The sequence below is a fragment of the Exophiala spinifera genome (assembly GCF_000836115.1).
Source record: "Exophiala spinifera strain CBS 89968 unplaced genomic scaffold supercont1.7, whole genome shotgun sequence".
NCBI classification, from domain to species: Eukaryota; Fungi; Ascomycota; class Eurotiomycetes; order Chaetothyriales; family Herpotrichiellaceae; genus Exophiala; species Exophiala spinifera.
The window spans coordinates 895,820-915,252 of NW_015622519.1; the positions used below are offsets into that span (position 1 = coordinate 895,820).

General features: G+C 51.2%; 9 protein-coding genes across 9 annotated transcripts; 6 read left to right on the forward strand and 3 right to left on the reverse strand.

The window, feature by feature from the left end:
* Positions 1-184: 184 nt before the first annotated feature.
* On the forward strand, positions 185-1,396 carry PV08_09301 (uncharacterized protein; the record flags this gene model as incomplete). The annotated part of the gene is made up of 2 exons (XM_016383620.1): positions 185-296; positions 351-1,396. The coding sequence occupies 2 exons, from the start codon at positions 185-187 to the stop codon at positions 1,394-1,396; spliced, it is 1,158 nt and encodes a 385-aa protein (XP_016232243.1).
* Positions 1,397-1,837: 441 nt separating this feature from the next.
* Positions 1,838-2,651, forward strand: PV08_09302 (uncharacterized protein; the record flags this gene model as incomplete). Its single annotated transcript, XM_016383621.1, has 2 exons — positions 1,838-1,881; positions 1,952-2,651. 2 exons carry the CDS (start codon positions 1,838-1,840, stop codon positions 2,649-2,651), a joined length of 744 nt encoding a protein of 247 aa, XP_016232244.1.
* A 298-nt stretch (positions 2,652-2,949) lies between these two features.
* On the reverse strand, positions 2,950-4,014 carry PV08_09303 (uncharacterized protein; the record flags this gene model as incomplete). Its single annotated transcript, XM_016383622.1, has 3 exons — positions 2,950-3,089; positions 3,143-3,865; positions 3,927-4,014. The coding sequence occupies 3 exons, from the start codon at positions 4,012-4,014 to the stop codon at positions 2,950-2,952; spliced, it is 951 nt and encodes a 316-aa protein (XP_016232245.1).
* A 1,553-nt stretch (positions 4,015-5,567) lies between these two features.
* Positions 5,568-7,316, forward strand: PV08_09304 (uncharacterized protein; the record flags this gene model as incomplete). Its single annotated transcript, XM_016383623.1, has 4 exons — positions 5,568-5,630; positions 5,682-5,866; positions 5,927-6,407; positions 6,489-7,316. 4 exons carry the CDS (start codon positions 5,568-5,570, stop codon positions 7,314-7,316), a joined length of 1,557 nt encoding a protein of 518 aa, XP_016232246.1.
* Positions 7,317-9,479: 2,163 nt separating this feature from the next.
* Positions 9,480-12,147, forward strand: PV08_09305 (uncharacterized protein; the record flags this gene model as incomplete). The annotated part of the gene is made up of 3 exons (XM_016383624.1): positions 9,480-9,614; positions 9,668-10,251; positions 10,314-12,147. The coding sequence occupies 3 exons, from the start codon at positions 9,480-9,482 to the stop codon at positions 12,145-12,147; spliced, it is 2,553 nt and encodes an 850-aa protein (XP_016232247.1).
* An 858-nt stretch (positions 12,148-13,005) lies between these two features.
* PV08_09306 (uncharacterized protein) lies at positions 13,006-14,367 on the forward strand (the record flags this gene model as incomplete). Its single annotated transcript, XM_016383625.1, has 2 exons — positions 13,006-14,187; positions 14,242-14,367. 2 exons carry the CDS (start codon positions 13,006-13,008, stop codon positions 14,365-14,367), a joined length of 1,308 nt encoding a protein of 435 aa, XP_016232248.1.
* A 366-nt stretch (positions 14,368-14,733) lies between these two features.
* PV08_09307 (uncharacterized protein) lies at positions 14,734-15,051 on the reverse strand (the record flags this gene model as incomplete). The annotated part of the gene is made up of 3 exons (XM_016383626.1): positions 14,734-14,771; positions 14,878-14,976; positions 15,039-15,051. 3 exons carry the CDS (start codon positions 15,049-15,051, stop codon positions 14,734-14,736), a joined length of 150 nt encoding a protein of 49 aa, XP_016232249.1.
* A 980-nt stretch (positions 15,052-16,031) lies between these two features.
* Positions 16,032-16,838, forward strand: PV08_09308 (uncharacterized protein; the record flags this gene model as incomplete). Its single annotated transcript, XM_016383627.1, has 1 exon — positions 16,032-16,838. One exon carries the CDS (start codon positions 16,032-16,034, stop codon positions 16,836-16,838), a length of 807 nt encoding a protein of 268 aa, XP_016232250.1.
* Positions 16,839-17,292: 454 nt separating this feature from the next.
* On the reverse strand, positions 17,293-18,832 carry PV08_09309 (uncharacterized protein; the record flags this gene model as incomplete). The annotated part of the gene is made up of 6 exons (XM_016383628.1): positions 17,293-17,473; positions 17,542-18,019; positions 18,086-18,320; positions 18,394-18,401; positions 18,471-18,689; positions 18,790-18,832. The coding sequence occupies 6 exons, from the start codon at positions 18,830-18,832 to the stop codon at positions 17,293-17,295; spliced, it is 1,164 nt and encodes a 387-aa protein (XP_016232251.1).
* Between the last annotated feature and the right edge of the window lie 601 nt (positions 18,833-19,433).

Below are 19,433 nucleotides of genomic sequence, written 5' to 3' on the forward strand. Positions count from 1 at the left end.
CAGCCCTCTTCCTAATGAGTTCATCGTACTCTCTAGTCTCCGCTCTCTTTGCAGTGCGCTAGTGCAGCCTTGTCACGTGACCAGCTAGCTTTGGAAAATGAAGAATGCCTCTTTAACTTTGTAGGACGCTTGAGAAAGACCTCCAGAGAGAGGGCAATTTGTGACCACCCAGTAGCTAGGCACCATGGCCCAAGCTACCCAGCCTCTGCTCTACATCTGTAGAAGCTGTCGACAGAGTTTACAGAATGGATCATTATTTTCTCGCTCATTCAGCACAACTCGAGTGCAGCAGAAAGGTATTCCGACACAATTCTGCCCTGGCTGAGCCACTTGGAAACTAAATCTTGTAGTTATACCCTCGTTTCAACCTACCGGCCACGGCGAACTCGATCAGCTGCTCCTGTCATTCCGCGAGAAAGTCTTCACTCCCGCGGCACTAGAGCCTCAGCACCGCAAACTACTATATAAGCCTTCGAAACATGAGGCCCTCGTGGCAGAGCCTGGTGTTACGGTCACAATGTCCGACGGCGAAGAAATTAGACTGCGGCCAATGGATCCTTTTGACAGACCCTCCGTCAAACAATCTGTCCGGACAATTGCAAAAGTATTCAGTGAAGAGAAGGCCGACGTTGTATGGAATAATTTGGCTCCATGGCTGAACGGCATGAGGATGTCCAGAATGCCGCTACCAGGCTTTTTTTGGGCGAAAATCACTCGCAAGGCGTGTGAGATTGGCAAAGAACGATTCATTCTCTCATGCATCGACAGATCCGAAGACACCAATTTCACCTTGAGGAAACAAGGCGTGACCTACGAGCTGATGCTGGGCTTCCACAAGCGTGCTGCGGACCATGGGTTTGCGGGACCAGAACTCGCGAGCGCCTGGAATAGAGCTCAAAAAGTCGTCCGAATGCTGGATGACGAGCTCTCCGGAGGTTACAAACTAAAGCCAGACGAGGTCGATCCAAGAAAAGATCCTTTGGTTCTGAGTGTCTTGACAGAATTGGCAGCCGCGACAGCCCTGGAGTCTGGTGGCGATCCTGCCACGGTCGTAGATTATGCACGCAAGATGCTTTTCCTCGCACAGCAGGAAAAGCCCTCCATTCCGGGCCTGGAGCAGCACCGAGAAGACGTCAGAGCAAGAGCCGAGAGCAATCATATCCTCGAAAATCTCTTGCCATTGCAGAACGCAATCTCCCTAGCTTTGCAGATTGATGCGATCAAAGCATCTGAACTGGGACAGCAATTGGAATCACATCTCCGCGTGGTGGAGCCGAAAGTCAAAGAGACTGTGCAGAAGCTGCGTGAAGTCTCCGATGGACAGAAAAGGCGTGGGGAGTTGATGTATGAACAGCTTGCTGGACAAGAAGGAGGTGAGGCCTCAGAGGAAAGCTGAGACTTTCCTCAGCCAATGTACGACTATGGACACGAAAGGTCCAGTGCGCCGAGTAAGCATACCTATGTACAATACCTCACAACAGGAAATTGCGCATTGCAATCTCTGGTCTGATGGCCGTCATTTTGCTTGCGACTATTCTGTTCGTGCTGTGCTGTAGAGAAATTGGCATTGGCCTACCCTGCGTATGTGCCCTGAGGTGCATGTACCTGTACGTATGTAGCCTTGCGTCCCTGTGTCAGCCTCGGCACCCTGAATGGAGTGGATGACGCAGGTGCGCCTGTAAACACACGTTGGCGTCTCTTGCAAATCGCCGATTTTCCACACGAATAGAATAGCATAGCTACATACCCGATAAGCTGCGAGAGTTCTTTAATGCTTTTATACGACTACCTGATGGCATGGATGTGACAGCAAAACCTCCAGAGAAAGAACTACATCATGGCTTATCCTCAACCAGAGGACCCCTTCCTTGAAGTCCAAACGTACCACGGCCTCCCTTCAACCTCTGTTCCCATACTGTAGGCGACGGCTAACATGGGTATGATGTTTTAGAGACGTCCAATCAACACTCCAAACCACCCGTCACCTGTTCTCGTCATATTTGCGCATTCGAACGCTTACAACATCGGCCACCTCGCCTGAACTGCAACAATCCCGCGCAGAGCTGCGTTCGAATCTCGAGACCCTTTCCACTGACCTTGCGGACCTGCTCGAGTCAGTGTCCGCCGTGGAATCCGACCCGTATCGATTCGGTCTTGACGTCGCCGAAGTCCAACGTCGGCGACAATTCGTCAAAGATGTTGGGGACGAGGTGGAGGGTATGCGCCATGAGCTGGAAGGCGTGACTGCGGATACTCATGTTGCGGGCCATGGTGCTTCCCGGAACCCGAGGCTGCCTAGGCCATCAGATTTTGAGGATGACAACCACGACGACGACGATCCCTATGAAGAATTCGAGGCGCAGCAGCAAGCAACGATGATGGCCGAGCAAGACGAGCAGCTGGACGGCGTGTTTCAAACAGTCGGAGTGCTCCGAGGCCAGGCAGAGGACATGGGTCGCGAACTGGAAGAGCAAGGGCATATGCTTGACGAAGTTGACAGGCTTGCCGATCGAGTCGGGGGGAAACTCACCGTCGGCGTCAAGAAGGTGGGCGAGGTAATCCGGAAAAATGAGGACAGCATGAGTAGCTGTTGCATAGCTGTCTTGATCTTTGTCTTACTCATACTGTTGATCCTGCTTATTGTCCTATGATGGGCCAGTTGGGTAAGGACACAGAAAAAGAAAGCGGAGGAACGCAAGAAGAGTCCTGGAGCAAGAAACGAGCCAGGACCGAGAACATACGTACCCAGAGAGCGAGAAGCTCTGTCTGCCCAGTGCAAAGCTAGGGGAGACTATGTGGTGAAGGATCAATTGAACACAAACGACAGGTGCAACATTATGGTATCTCTGGATCAGAATTTCTACGGGAATTTACAAACGAATTCAAACGCCAGATGATGGTGGTACATGTTGGGGCAAACAAATCCGGGAAGCTCGTCGAAGACATTGCTCAGTCCTTGCGCTGTCTCTTGGATGGTCTGGCATCTTCAGCAGGAATGAGGTCTGGTACGTCGTCGTCGTCCTCCTCATCATCCTCGTCATCTTCCATATCAAGGTCTTCACCATCAGGCAAGTCGTCTTGGGCAGACACTAGTGTTCCCGTCAGCCAGCAATTTCACAAAAAACACAATCGCAATACTCACTGAAGTAGTCCATGGCATCTGACCAAACCTCCTCAGCCAAGGCAATGGCGATTTCCTCCCCTGCGGGAAAAATCTCAACCTCGAGCATCTCTTCGACATCGTCGTCACTGTCTTCGGCACCGTTGCCAGCACCGTTCTCCCCCTCTTTCTTGGGAGCAGACGAGTCAATTGCGCCCCGGAATCCAAACCAGTTGAAGAAACTTGGTTGATCCTCATCAGTTTCATCGAGTTTGACCATTTTATCCCGGAGTTTCTCGTGCTGCCAGAGTGCTTCACGATCCACCACCTCGACAGATTTGACCTTTATCGCTTCTTCGGCTGCGTAGAGTTCGACAGCAGCGTCCAGGAGACCCTTTGTAAGGTCCTGCTTGTTGCCCTTCCACTTGATTGGGACCGGCTTTGAGATCAAGCTGCCTGGACCGTCCTCTCGTCGCTTGTATTCGAACTCTTTCACCAGCTGCTTGTCTTCGATGAAATCGTTTTCGGCAAAGTCGAATGTAAATCTGAGGCTTCGAGGCTCGCCTTTTGTCTCGGATTCGATTTGGTATCGTTCAACGGTGAAGGATTTAATGCAGGAAATGAGCGCTAGATCTTCCGCTGAGAAGAACTGCTGGACTTCTTCGGGGCCATTGCCAAACACCGTGGGCCAAAAGTCGGGAAGTTTGTCAAGTAAAGTCTGGCGCTTTACATAGAGGGGTTTCAGTGAGAACTCCTTTCGTCGAACTAGAGTCAAATGTCAGCGTTTGCGCCATTGACTTCATTGCGCTTGTGAATAGCCGCATACGAGCATCGAGTTCTACTTCCGCAAAGTTCCTTTCGAGGTCGCCGAGCTCCTCGAAAACAGCACCGACATCTTCCACTGACAAGGACATCGTGTATGTTGACAAGGAATTTTCAGGTAGTGGCTAGGACGTGGTATGATGTTGTGGTAATCGCATGGAATCTCGATTCTGCGCTCCAAAAAATTATAAAATTCTGCCGAGCAAAAAAAGTGTAGGCGGTGACGGCACCCAGACGGGCGGTGAGCGGCCAATTTTGCCTCGGACTTGGAGTCCTTCTAGGCACTCGACTCACCACTACGGCATGTTCGGCCCAGGAGATGCCCAACGATCAAGCCATTTTGGTCTGAAACTGCTTTACATGAGGCAGCTGATACACGTGTAGAGCTCGCAGAACATAGGCGCCTTCGAAAGTCTCTGTTTCGTCCACGAGAGGGCCTTCTCGTAGGTCACAGAGTCCTGGAACGCCCAAACCATCGCCTACCGCTTGAATCCTCAATACTCAGCATCAAGACCAGCATACATGACCATAGGGGAGTCAATGCATCCATCCTCCGTACCGCGTTTTCACTAGAATGCCAGCGATGCTCGATGGACTCTAAAAGAACGTCGAAGTGGTGAGATCCTCGGTCTTTGGCTCTGCCTTCGCTTGGACAATATTGCAGGAGGCCACTTCACTGCAACGTCGACTCCAGCACTTTGCATGTCACCTTTGCAGCAACAGTAAATATCCTTGCTCTTCACACGGCGACAGCACCTGTTATTTGCCGCTTTCCAGGTTGTTAGGACGCTGGCGCACGACTAGTGTGGCTCTTCTCCTCAGGTTGAGGATGAACCCTTGCTCATTGCACCAGTCGCAACCACAGCAACACATGCCTCTCCTTTACGTCGACCCCAAGTGGCACATCGATTGCTTATTGAAAAGCGTAAGGAGTTTAGCCTTCTGCCGGTGATCACTGTCTGTTGACATGTATCTGTGGATTCTAATATGGCTCAGATCGAGTGATCAGTCCACAGCTCTGCCCATGACAAGCTCAAGGACCTTGTCGAGACTTATCCGGTTATATTGTAGGAGCGACCTCTACTCCGTACTTTGAACCGGGGAGGTCGTTCAGGCGTGCCGTAGCGCAGACAATCCCGGCATCTTTTGGCTTCGGCTTTCAGGAAACGGGCCTTTCAGGCTGATCCGCGCCCCATACGGAGCTGTGTGACTGGCGGAGGCCGGTGCCAAACGGTGCCACATCCCTGATGACAGGGTTATATCACACCTCAGAACCCTCAGAACAGTTCTCGCGCAAAGGGGTTGCCTCTCACGCTTGACAAAACCAATTTAGTTGCGATAAACCATGTTCACTCATGCCAGCACAATACCACCTACCTTACACCATGCGCGAGGCATGCAGATGCACAGGATGCACTTCGCTCCTGCCTTCCTCAGCTAGCTTCGGCGACATGGGGTTTCGCCATGTCGCGCCATATTGGATGCAGGATGCAGCTCACCGTCTCTGTCGCACACATATCAACCGACCGGTACCCTAGCTTCCTGTTTTCTGCATGTGAGCTTCTCTAATTTATTCTTTGGTCTCTAAACCCTCACCTTTTCATCTGGAGAGCAAGGTTTATTGTATGAATTTTGATCGCCCACAATGACTGCTTATAGCTCGGATACTGCTGCTTTGGAGGCTGCAGGGAAGAAGGAGGTGTTGAAGGTACATCAAGTCTGAGGGTTTATGTCCAGACAGCTAATGTGACATCAATAGCGAGAATGGAACTTCTGGGCCCTTTTGGGAATGTCGGCATGCACTCTCTGCACCTGGGAAGCAACAAGTGCGCTTTTTGCAGGCGCATATCTGAATGGAGGACCCGCCTCGGTCGTGTACGGGTTCATTGTCTCCGTTTTTGGCACGTTGGCAATCACCACATCGATGGCCGAGATGGCGTCTATGTAGGTGATCACGCTGGTGGTCCAGTAGTTGTGAAAAGACCGCTGATGATATCCTCATAGTTCACCAATTGCAGGAGCTCAGTATCACTGGACTGCTGAACACGCACCTGTCAGATGGCGCGCGATCATCAGCTATATTCAGGGTTGGGTCACGATCACTGGATGGGTTGCCGGCGTAGCCTCTGTCTGTTTCTTGATCGCAACTATGATCCAGGGTGTTGCGGTGCTCAATTACTCTGGATATGATGCGAAGCGTTGGCATGCAACATTGATGATGATTGCAGCCGCAGGTATCGCAGCCATCGGTACGACTATCGGGAAAAAGCTTTTACCTCTATGGGAAACCTTGGGAGGTGGACTTCACGTTTTGTTCTTCTTCCTTGTCACGATCGGGATTCTTGCAACAAGCGATAAAACTGATAACCATGATGTCTGGGGCACCCTCATCAATGGAGGCGGATGGCCTAGTGATGGAGTGAGTTTCTGCTTAGGCTTCTTGACGCCGGCATTCGCTCTGGCCGGTGTCGATGCTGTTGTACATGTAAGTGCTGGCTCATTCCATTTGTGCTGCGCCCTTGATCCAAGGCTGTCATCATGATTGCAGTCACTTAATGGCAGACAGATGTCCGAAGAAGCATACAATGCCCCTCTCAACGTCCCTCGTGCCATGTTGTGGTCGGTAATCATTAACGGTACAGCTGGATTCCTGTATATTCTCACCGTACTGTACTCAATCACCGATGCTGATGCGGTTTTGAACAACGCCACGGGCTTTCCCATCATTGGCGTTTTCTTGCAAGCCACCAACAACCAGAAAGCGGCAACTGCGATGATGACTGCTGTTATTGTTGTCTTCACCATGAACCTCTTTGGCTGCATGGCATCGGTGTCTCGATTAATATGGGCCTTTGCAAGAGACAAAGGGCTGCCCTTCTCCGGATTCTTTTCCCATATAACACCTCACAGCAAGTCTCCGACAAATGCTGTCGTTGCAATTTTCGTTTCGGTATCGCTGCTTTCTCTGATAAACATTGGCTCAACAACTGCCTTTAACGCGCTCATATCGCTCACGACTCTGGGTTTCTACTTCTCATACGCCATCCCAACACTCATGTTCGCCATACGCCGCTTCAGCTCCAGCAACCCTATCAGATTCGGCCCGTGGACGCTGGGTAGATTTGGCTTGACGGTCAATATCATTGCGATTATATTCTGTATTTTCCTCATCATCTTTCTACCCTTCCCACCAATGTTGCCGGTTACGAGTCAGAACATGAATTATGCATCTCCGGTATTTGTGGGAGTCATGGTTTTGGCATTTCTCAATTATCATATACGAGCTCGGCACCGCTTTACCGGACCTATCAAGGAAATCAACAGCGAGACGAGCAGTGAAGATATTTCAGAAGAGTCAGTCACTCCTGAGAAGCTACCGGCCGAGACGCACTGATCTGAGATTTGGAAATTGCACGGCAAGCTTTTCTCGGGCCGGCCGCAGATGTAAAGTGCAACAATGGATTTATCATCGAAGCCTTGAAATTTGTAATCTGCTATACCCTTGGACGGCCTGCAAGTTAGCTCAGCGGACATGTCGAGCGTGACAGACGACAATAGCTGTAGTATCTCATCTGACGCAGATCAAGGACTGCGATATGGTGTGCACTACTAATAAAATCCAAAACAAAGCCATTTTTAAAGTGTCTTTCTTTCCACTGACACCAAAGCTAGACCGATCTTGCATGGATCTTGCTGAGCGAAAAATTTCCTCGAGCCTGTGATTCTCGACGCATTCGAGGTGTCTTGTTTGACGCATTGCATTTTGCAAAAGCCAATCGACTCGGTTATCTTCGAAGATCTGGCTAACATCCTGATCGACATGATCATCGGTTCCACACGAATCTTTGGATTGTTAGTAAACAAAAGTTAAAACAGATTATACAATAATATTATTATTACTATTGTGTCTAAGATTTAATGGAGACTGTTTACATCATTCAAATAGTACATGTCGACATCAAAGGTTGCAGACCCCCAGCAAAGGAGGTGCCGACACAAATTTGGTATGGACCAGTAACCGGTTTGTAAAATGGAGCGGCCTCAACTTTGTATCAGTGTTTCATTCGAGACAGGTCTCATGCATTTAGCTCTCAGCGTGTCCTCCGTACTGTATGATCTATATTCAAACAGAGCATCCATGGAAGAGGGACAAAACCTCGCCTGCACGGGTGAAAGATATGGATCCGTTCAAGTGCCTTGGTCCTACTCGTACTCCGTACTCCGTACACAGAAGCAAGATTTCGTCACCACACAATAATAACAACAACAGCAAATTTGAATTAATATGGGCCGCGATCTTGGCCACTCGTAGCCATCAGCGTCGCGACTTGCAAGGCGGATGAAACGTTACAGTTCGAAGTGTGAGAGCCTCCAGGCAAGCTCCTCCTTAGGAACCGACTCTTTTTACGTCCTAAGTTAGTGAGCAATTTCCCCAGTGTTTTCCATGGTCCTCAGTGTTCACCGCTTCGGTCGACGTTGGCGCCATAACCAGCCATCCCAACTGTCCGGTCGGTGGCTTGAACAAGAGTAGCCACAAGGGTTAAGCATACCAGCACCGACGTACTCGGCTTCGGCACCGTTGAAGACTGATCCGTGGTCTGACACTGTGCCATCTTGAGTCCGAGCCCTTTGAGCCTGGGCGCGCTGCCGCGAATCCCCTGATCCCTGGATGGATGAGATGGAGTTTGAGTTAGAGTAGCGCGAACAGTTGCCCCTGATGTTATCACGCTAGTCCCAATATGGAATAGATGCTTTGCCCCTGGAGTCAAGTTGTTTTTCTCCATCAAATCGCCTTCTCTACATCGCGTCGCCTGGACCCGACTCAACCTCGTCCCGAGATTTGACTGTTGCGCAGTTCGCGTGGCTAGGTCAAATCTTCACCGGTCAGCGACCAAGCTTTTCTGCCACACGCTAGGTCATTCGCCTCGTTCGGCGCCATCATCGTATTCGCGCTCCGTAACGTCAGAGTGCCTTTCATGGCGCGACATCTCTAGCCTCTCTGGAGAGGGGCGTTCCCGAAAAGGTCGTCCTCCACTACTCTGCCGCCGAGGGAGGCCTGACGCTTTGGTCCCTCAGGGTGAAGAAACTATTCTCGTGACTCTGCTTCAGCCTGTAGGGTTGCAACACTGGTGCTCCGTCAAAGGGTACCTGCGTTAGCTGCACGGCATCCTGGCGGGTCAGTTGTCCTATTTGCCGAACCTGCTGGGCATCCAGTATACGGGGCAGAGAGATGAATTGTTCCAGATTGATGGCGGAGAGCGGAAATGTGGTCATTGCTGCGAGGTAGGTGGTGGTGGCAGGACTCTGACAAACCATGGCGTTCGCCAAACTCGACTACATGATATGGCCTCCTTGTGCCTTGTGCGCCCTGTTCTCCCCTCGTTTTTTTGCCTTCCACTCTTTTTTCCACGTCCACGGTCCTTAACATTGCGCTGCAAGCCTCGTGCTGGCGTCCAGTCCTTCAACAACGGGCATCTTGTAGCCCAGACACTCTTTTACTTTGGTTTTCTATAGTTTCGTCGTTTTTTCCACTCATTTCTGGCTCACCATTGTCAACATGCATACAAGCGTATCAGCCGCCAGCTTGCTGGCTATAACCACTTTCGTTTCAACAGCACTTGCTTCACCGATAGTCGGAACCCCCTCTACTCCTGCAAAACGGGCCAATGGGCTGGAATTGGCTGTCTACTGGGTAAATTCGGATTGGATGCGTTGTGGATGGACGACAAGGCTGACGTTACACAGGGACAAGGGCCAAGCCAGAATCGCCTGGCAGATTTCTGCCAGGACAGTGCCTTTGATGTCATTCCTATTGGGTTTGTTAATACCTTCCCCGACCAGGCGGGCAACAATGGATTCCCTGGCACCAACTACGGCAATGCTTGTGGTAGTCCATATTGGAAGGCTCCCGATGGCACGCAGACGAAGATGTTCACGAGCTGTTGGCAAATCGCAGAAGACATACCTGTGTGTCAAGCGGCAGGCAAGAAGATCCTCGTGTCAATAGGAGGTGATAGTCCCGGCAACTTCATCGCCTCGCAAGCTTCCGCGCAAGCATTTGCAGATTTTCTCTGGGGCGCATATGGTCCAGCACAAGATACCACCGAGACAGCGTTCCCCAGGCCCTTCGGAACCGATATTATCGTTGACGGATTCGATCTGGATATTGAATCTGGAGGTGATGCTTTCTACTCTGATTTGGTCAACGAGCTGAGGGCCAAGTTCGCAACCTACACGGCTAAGAGATTTTACATCGCTGGTGCGCCGCAGTGCGTTGTACCGGACGCGCATTTGGATAGCGCCATTACGAACTCTGACTTTGACTATGTGTATGAAGAAACCCAATTCCCGGGTGAGGGCAGGTGAAGGATGCTAACAGATTCTTGTTTAGATTCGTACAGTACTACAATACCGACAGCTGCTCGGCTGCTTCGTTGTTCTCATCTGGCTCCTTGAGCACGACTACTGATCTCTCATACGGCTGGGTCAACTGGCTCCAACAGAACTCAAAGAACAAGAACGTGAAATTGTTTGTCGGTCTTCCAGCCTCCTCTTCGGCAGCTCATGCTCAAGACTATCTTGATCTCAACAAGGCGCAGGCCCTGATCACAGCGTATGCCTGCGGAGCGCAGTATTCGTCAATATTTGGAGGTGTGATGGTTTGGGAGGCGACTTTCTCAAACAACAACCAGATCAATGGTCAGAGCTATGCTCAAAATATCAAGAATATCATCAATGGTATTTCGTGCCCTGGTCAGACTACAACTACAACGACGACAACGACGTCAATTACCACCACGACCACCACCACATCTACCACGACCTCGACCACAACGTCAACTACTACTACGACTACCACCACCACCGTGCCCACGACAACAACAACTACCGCCACCGCCACCACCACCACTGTGCCCACGACGACGACCACATCCACCACCACCACCGTGCCTACGACGACCACATCCACCACCACCACTGTGCCCGTGACAACGACTACTACAACCACCACCACTGTGCCCGTGACAACGACTACTACAACCACCACCACTGTGTCTACGACGACATCTACCACTACTACTGTGCCTGCGACATCCACGACGACGACGACGACGACGACGACTGCCGCTGCTGTTCCAACGACGACCTCGACCACCACAAGCACTGTCCAGACAACCACTACAACCTCGAACTCTCAAATTGGACCAATTGGTGGCTCGACAACTAGCAGTACCAGTACTTGGGTTTGGCCGACAACATCTAGCAGTGTGAGCACCACGACCTCGGGCTCTGAAGTTGGCCCGATCGGCAGCACCACCACAACTGCATCGACCTGGACGTGGACGAATTCCACCACCTCGTCCTCCGCTGTCGGTCCTGTAAGCCAGAGCACCACGACCTCGAGCTCGATTTCCGCGCCATGGGAAGACTGGACCACCACCGTAGCCACCACGACCTCCGCCGTAGTCAGCCCGATCAGTCAGACCACGACGACGTCTAACAGTGCACCATGGGAGGACTGGACCACCACCACCACAGCAGTCACCACGCCTGCATCGACGACTGTTGCTCCAGATTCCACAGTCACCGTCATCACGACAAAGTACATCGATGTCTGCCCGACCGGCTTGATCACGAAGACCATCACCCTGACAACGACGATTCCTGTTCAGGCAACGTCTACATCGTTTGTGTGGCCTACCGGACCAAATGGATGGCCGTCTGGTTTTACCACCACTGTCGCCGCTTGCACGGCGTGCGGCCCATCAACTATCACAGTCACCCTGACGATCCCGATACCGACAGCCACTGCTGCCATCACGGAGACGGTTGTCCCTGTCGCATCCACCCCCGCTGGCTTTGCAGAGATCAGCCCACCAGGGACGTTGTTCACCGTTACCGGACCGATTGTCACTGATACACGTCCTGCCCCGTCCACCATCCCCGTGGTGTCTACACCCGTGGCGCCCGTCGCCCCGGTAGTCCCAACCTCGTCGTCGACTGTGTCACAGGTCGTGGCTCCTGTCGCCACATCCCAGGGCGGCAACAGCGCCTGGCTGGGTGTCTCGGGCCCTGCATCCCCTACCTCGACCGGCTCGAACTCAAGCCCGGTCTCCCCCGCCGTTGCAACGTTCACTGGTGGCGCCACTTCACAGCAATTGCCCGGCGCGACAATGAGCGTTGCATTCGGAGCGCTCGTCGCCATTGTGGGTCTGATGTTTTAAACCAAAAATGTCGATCTACCTTTATTGAAGCATCACACCCTCTGAATCTTCGACTCTGACATTACCGGGGTGGTTGATCACTTGGGGCACAAAGGAAAAAGAAAGGCATGTGACGGTAAAATAAGAAGAGGCATAGTCATTCATGGAGCGTGCATAGTTTCTTTTTTGTTTGTCTATAGCTGTGTTTCCCTGCACCCTGTCAGTTCCTTTGAACAATATTTATATTTCTTTTCTTATCAACTCACTGATCGTTGACCAACTGATCATTGACAACCCTTCTTGTGACCTATGTGAGATGTAGCCAACATTCCCATACTTATGAACGTATGGCTCGGATTTCTCTGTACATACATCTTTACATTGTATTTCCTCGGAATTGATCAGTGACGGCCTCTGTGTTATTGCGTATATATGCCTGTACTTACCTATGAGTTCCTTCGAAAAGACTGTCTATCGTCCAAGGGTCCGATACAATGTCCCAGTCACTGTTCATAAATTGAACAGTTGAAGTGAGCGAGGCGACGGGAGAGGGTACATCCACCATTGTTAGCAGGCGGCTTTTAAAGCGGCATCTCCCCGCCTGAGCATTGAGCTGCCAAGCCTCGACCAGCTTTGTTTCCAATGCCTCGCCGCTTTGTGTTCGCGTTTGTTACCGGCGCGTTCACCTTGGGAAATTTACTACGGCCCTTCCAAAGCTGCAGTAGATTCAGTACATCACTTGGACTTCCCTCCCAGAGAATCCAGGAAGTGTTCAGTACCCATGATATGATCTTGTGAAAGGCCGGCGACGCGCTTCTTCCTACGTCCTTACCCCCTTCCAGCAACGCAGGCTGGCCCGCCCCAGACCGTGATCTCAAAATGAGCATCTTCGGTGCTTCCACCGCACAGCCCGCAAAGCCAGGCTTGTTCAGCTTCAACAACCCTACATCTACCCAGCCGGCTGCGCAAACCTCACTGTTCGGACAATCTCAGACACAACAGAACAATGCTCCTAGCTTCAGCTTCGGCACTTCACAGCCACAGCCCCAGCAAAGTGGTGGCTTGTTCGGTACGTCAACACAACCACAACAAGGCGGAGGTTTGTTTGGTGCATCGCAGCCTCAACAACAGTCCGGAGGGGGCTTTTTTGGTGCGTCAAAACCTCAAACTGGGGGCCTTTTCGGTAGTTCCATGCAACAGCAACAAACGCAGCAGCAGCAGCAGCAGCAGCAGCAGCAACAGACTGGAGGATTGTTTGGGACTTCGACACAGACCCAGACCCAGACGCAGCAACAGCCACAACAAGCACCGTCACGTCCACTTGACCAGACGTTGAGATTCGGCCAGTCTCAACAAGGGCAGATGGAGTCGCAGTCAATGTGGGAAGAAGGTCGCGGGTTGAACGTTTACAGATCAATACCGGCTCAGATGACCATTGTCAAAAACAAATGGGATCCGACGAGTTTGTCATCTCCCCTGCGGACGTACCTGTATCAACACGTTGAGACCGAAACAGAAGCTCTCAAGTATAGGCCAGGGCCGGGGGAGGACGAAGACAAGTGGGAGGAAGCGGTTTCCAAACGGCCTGGGCCTGAATGGGTGCCTCTTCTCATCCAAGGTTTTTTCCAGCTTGGTCGAAAGGCCCAAATCCAGATGGAAGCAATCCAAAGATGTAACATGATGCTTCAAGAAATCAATACCTCGCTTGATGTGCAACTCGACAAACATCGCCAGAACGTGGCCACGAGACTGGAGGAGAGCAAGAGGAGGCAACTGGCGACAGCGCGGCGCATCCTCTCGCTGGCTGTGAAAGTGCAAATCCTACGAAACCGTGGCTATGTCATGGATAATTCCGAAGAAGAGTTGAAGACCAAGTTGGAGAAGCTGCAACGAGTAGTATTCGATCCAAGCCTCGATGCAAGAGAGCAAGAAGTTTGGGCACGCATGTTGAGTATCCGGGAACGAGCGAAAAGACTCAAGATGGAGATGGAAAAGCTCAAACCTGTTGCAAAGGACGAGGACAGCGTCTTGGATGAAGAAACGGTCAAAGCCGCAAAAAGAGTACGTTATTTCCAGCCCGGTCAAGGACTAGACCCTAGCTAACTGTCTTTTCAGACACTCGAAGCGCAAGATGTACAGTTGCGACACTTGCACAAAGAATTAGAGCTTGTTCAGCAAGGATTTGAAGATTGGGAGAAAATCTCCAAAGAGAGGGATAGTGAAGCTCCGCGACGCAGATGAGACGTGCCCTTGATCAGACTACGAGCGGCTTCCACGCTGCCATGATGTGCTTCTGTTTCACGCTTGAGATGGTGAACGGATACGGATAGGTGAAAACAAGAGATTTCTTTGCATAGCGATGCTGCGATTTGGAACTGTCGATAAACGGAGATTATTTTGAGGCTCTATCAATGGAGTACAGGCCATTTTTTTGCCAGCGTGTATCGCCACACGCTGAATATCCTGCTGATAATGTACAACATCATAATGTACAACGGAGACTTGGTTCCTTTCCCTGATCAGTTGACTAGGTGTGACTGATATCTCCGCTGAGAAATTGTCACCTCTTGACTTCTGCGTCAGGTTGACAACTAGGCATCGACACCCCTAGAACAACTTTCGAGCCCATTCAATCACATGAGGTGCTGTCGTGGTGTTAGTTTGTGGTTTTTTTTCTTTCCTTCCATCTTTTGGACCCGGTCTGAGACTGTTTGGACGACAAAAGCATCGATGGGATCGGCAACAACGTACAGAACCATAATGCTATGCATGCAGCGGTGAAAGTCTGCACCCCAACCGCAGCTTTGGCTTCACCTTCGCGGATTTCCTTTTCGGAGAGATGTTCTTGGGCTAGAGGTTGTCATTAGCACGGGTTGTTGAGCATCGGGGTGAAACTTTGTTGCAATACTCACGTCCGGCGAACATTGTGAGAAGGCTATGACGAGCTTGGAGCGATTGCTGAAAGATTGCTAGGTTTGCGACTCAGGGCGTCTGATACTGTGACTTGATGGGCATCGAGACTGCGCTTTTGCGCAAATATTGGGATTGGGCTCGGCAAGCCTTCCTTTGTAGCGTCCCACAACTGCTCCTCTTCAGACGCCCCATTTATCGTACTAACTATTGGCCCGGAGATGAAGTACTGCAATACTGTACGTCTTCATCGAGTCCGTGATCATCTAACGAAATCCACCGCTATGTACAGAATATCAGCGGTACAGCATCGGAAAGCACGTATCTACCAGGATCTGCCACCTCTTTGTCACTTCGGCCTATGGTAGCCGTCAATCCAAAGCTCCGGGCCATGTTTCCGTACGCTGACGACGCTTGCAAGATCACGATCATTCCACGCTAGCACGGAACGCCAACGTGATGGACGACGACGGGCACTTTGAAATGGAAAGCGGAAAATCCCAGACCCAACCACCGAGTATTCACCTTAGGCTTCTTCCGGTGGCTGAAAATGCGTGACGAAGCACAGATCGTATACCTCAAGCCCAGTGACACCCAGCTGGCTGCTTATTGGTGTGACAGAGACCCCTAGCACGGGCTTCGCCCAAAGAATGCCCTAGAGCTCGTCTTCCTCTGCACCTGTCATGATTCGAATCGGCTCAGCCACTGATGGTCCTACGGCAAGACTTTGCATGTCGCTCTGATTGCAACAGAGCCTCCGCAAGCCCATGCCAGACCGCTCTTCGGACTTGTAACCCTCCACCTGGCTTTGGGGTGCCGCCCCCGTTTATAGCAGTTGACGCCTTTCTCCGTAAGAATGAGCAAAGCTGTTCTTCCTTCTCCTTCATCTCTTTCCTTGCATCCAATCATCGCTTTCGCTTTACTAATACGCCGCTCCGCCATTACTTGTTGCCAATTTGATATGCACCAGCCTACCTCTTTCACTGGAGAGACTCATGGCTTCGACAACGGACCCTACAGCTCAGACGGCTCAGAGAGCTAAACAGGAACGCCTCCGAGAGAATCAAAGACGCAGTCGAGCTCGCCGGCAAGAATACCTTGTCGAATTGGAGAAGAGGCTGGAAGACTGCCGCGTCACATGCCGCGAAGCAAACTATCTTCGAGAAAGCTTTCAAGAGCTTCAGGCAGAGAATCAGCATCTTCGTGAACTTTTGAACCATGCGGGTATTGGTCCAGCTCCCTTAAATTCGTTTTTACGCCGGCTTTCTCAACAAGAATCTTCCCATCCAGACAATAGTGTTCCAGCGAGCACAAACCTACGGCTACTCAAACCGAAGCTCAGTCCTCTCGATCTGGCCGCAGACGAACATCAACCTCATCATCCGAGCAGTCACGAAAGACAGGTTACTTCGAGTGTTGTTCAGCCCAATGGATCAAATGATCAAGCTGCCGTGTTTTTGCCATCCTCATGCTGCCCTCCAAGATCCCAGACTTCTACATCCTCAAGCTGTCCTCCAGGATCCCAAACTTCTACATCCTCATGCTGTCCTCCAAGATCACAAGCTTCTACTCCTTTGGAGTCGGCACCTGGCGCGCTCGACGGATTAGGTGTTCAGGACCAACCTGGTCTGGCAGCAGCATCTATTGACAATATCGAGCACATTCCGTCTCTATCATCAGGGGATCCTCTAGCGCTTGATTGGCTTTTTAATCTCTCAGATTCTTCTTGGGAGAATTTTGCAGGACATTCTGTAGAACTCTTGCTCAAGGAAAAAATGGAACCGAGCGAGTCAAATATCTAAGCCAAAAATTATTTCTGGTGAGTAAAGGAAGAGAAAAAAACACTAAAATCAGCGCGGAATCCCAACTTGGTTCTTATCACGGTGTCAACCGGAGGTTGCTCGGCGAGGAATATGGTGGAAAATTGTCAGAACAATTTTGGTCGAATTTTCTTTCTATATATCGCAACAGTTTCTAAGCGGCTCCTTGTATTCGACCGAGTGTGTAGCTACTGAAATAAACTGTCTGGCATTTATTTGGGGCGGCCAATCTAATGACGCCAGTGGCAGCCACACTGACTACTTATGTTGAATGCGCTTGGTAGGTTATGCAGCCTTCTCCCTCTGTGATGTCTTGATAGCTCACATTTTTCAGGTCCAAGGTGGTTTTGGCATGTCGACATCGAGCATCGACATCCTTGTGCGAATTTCGAGGCAACTCTTGGACAAGAACGTATAGGGGATAACGCCTCGGCTCCTAACTCCCAGCAGGGTCCCCATGGACAGTCAGGGGCAGGTCTGTCGTACTTGAGGCGATTGACTTTGCAAGAAGACGTCGACGGTTCCAGAATAGAACGGCTTCCATCCCTGCCACTACAACAACCGAGACAACAGCTGCACCGGCTGCCATTGCCGTGGAACCGTCAAGCAAGAAACCCCTAGCGCACGATCAGAAGATGAGAAGACGCCTTTCCGAACCCCTAGGGCGGAAATGGAGCGGACTTACAATACAAGGTTGACCATGCCGAGCCAAATAACTCCCCTTCCAAGTGCGATGTGCATATACGATACAGAAGTTCTCTTCCCTAACTTCTTGTACTGCATATGATGCCAGTAGCCAAGCTGCCCTTGAGCGAGCGCTAGGACTATAACAACGATACCGATGATCTGATGAGCTGCGGAAAAATGCCGCCATTCGATGCCGAGGATACTGAGGGCGATTGCAACGCCAAAGCCAACGCTTGATGCAGTTAAACTGATGAGTTGCACAATCCAGTGCGTTGTGAAGGATCGAAACGCTCTCAGAGTAAGGGTGCCCAATGGGAAGGCTATCACGAAAGCCAATCCCAGCAAAACAGCATGCAGAATGACGAGGTCGTTGATATAGCCCGGCTGGGCTGTGGCGTGGATATTGGACGTGCCGGAAATCGACGGTATATTGGAACTCATTGTGACACTTTTGGTCATATCAGTGAAGAAGACACCTGTACGCGCACAGCTTAGCGTTCGCCCTTGCGGCAGCATACGTCAATTTGGCCTTTTTTTCGTACCATCGTGGGAATGCTGCTTTATGTCGGCGTCCTGAGAGCTAGATCTCACAGGATCACCAGGGCCTATAGCCCAGATCCACGGCTGTGCCGAAGACGCAATATCGACCGAGTTTCTCGAATATCTCGTACAGTTCAGACACTTGATGTCTGCGGTCAGGGTTACACCGTCATTCGAGGCGTTGACGATATTGTAGCTGAGTTTGCTGGATGGTTCTGGGGTATCGTGGCCTCTTTTCTAATTCTCAGAAACGTGCTGAATGAAGGAAGGGAGAAGGGAGTCGGCCATACTTTCCGGTTCGAACACTTACTGTTGCATCTATCGCTGGTCAGTCACAGCGGAACAGAACAGTGTCGGCCCAGACTAGCTTTGGAATGGGAAAGTTACCTCCTGGATTGTCAGAGGCGTAGAGGATGAACATGAGCGATCCGTCCATTTTGTCACCTGTACCGACAGCACCCCAGCCAGCCTCGGAAGGTACACGCAGTTGGAAGAGTAATTCGTCCGGAGAACCATTGTGTTCGCGGAGCGTGGATAGGGCGAATCCGAGTCGTGACGATTTCTCATAGAATTGGACGAAACTGCAAGCTGATGCTTGGATGAGCACTGGAAAGCCCTATGTCAGCGGGCTTGCAATGGCTGGAAGGGGGGTTTCCCCCCGGGTGGTAGACAGGCACGGATCCGAGTATATCGCAGAGATACTTACGCCAGATGACATGCCATCGCAGATCGATGCAGTATAATAACATCGAGATGGCTTGGGTCCAACAGTCCGGAAGAAGAGACAACAGCTGCCACGAGGAGTGGACTTACTGGCGACGACGGCGAGAAAATGTATAGGTTTGCGATGAGAATGGTCGATGCTTTATTTATGGGCAGGCTGGACTTGTATCCGGGGCAAGACCGCGTTTTGTAATGTATATAAAAGTCGCAACATTGTGCACTAAGAAAGTTTTGACCATTGCCTGCGCATGGTTCAATCCCACCCAGGAGGCACCATGTCGAGGTCTATCCATTCACGTCGGTCGAGAGTGTCACTCTCGGCCTTACAACACATCGTTACATGGTCTGATATCGGGGAGAGGACATAACAGTGGCCCAGTGGTTGGTTCATTTGAGCGATGCCTGCATTCCACTGGGTCGGGACAGGGGAGGACATCGAGCACAACACGCAACACTGTGGTGGCAGTGCTGTCTGGAACGTCAGTAAACTCCACTAGTGACCATGTCGAGAGGTTCTTCTAAGCAGGGAGGCAAGGGAGAAGAAGTCAGTCGACGTGTGAGTCTCAGAGGCGAGGCAGCGAAAGGAAAAGTGTGGTTGCAAATACACTCGTGGTGATTGGGTAGGCG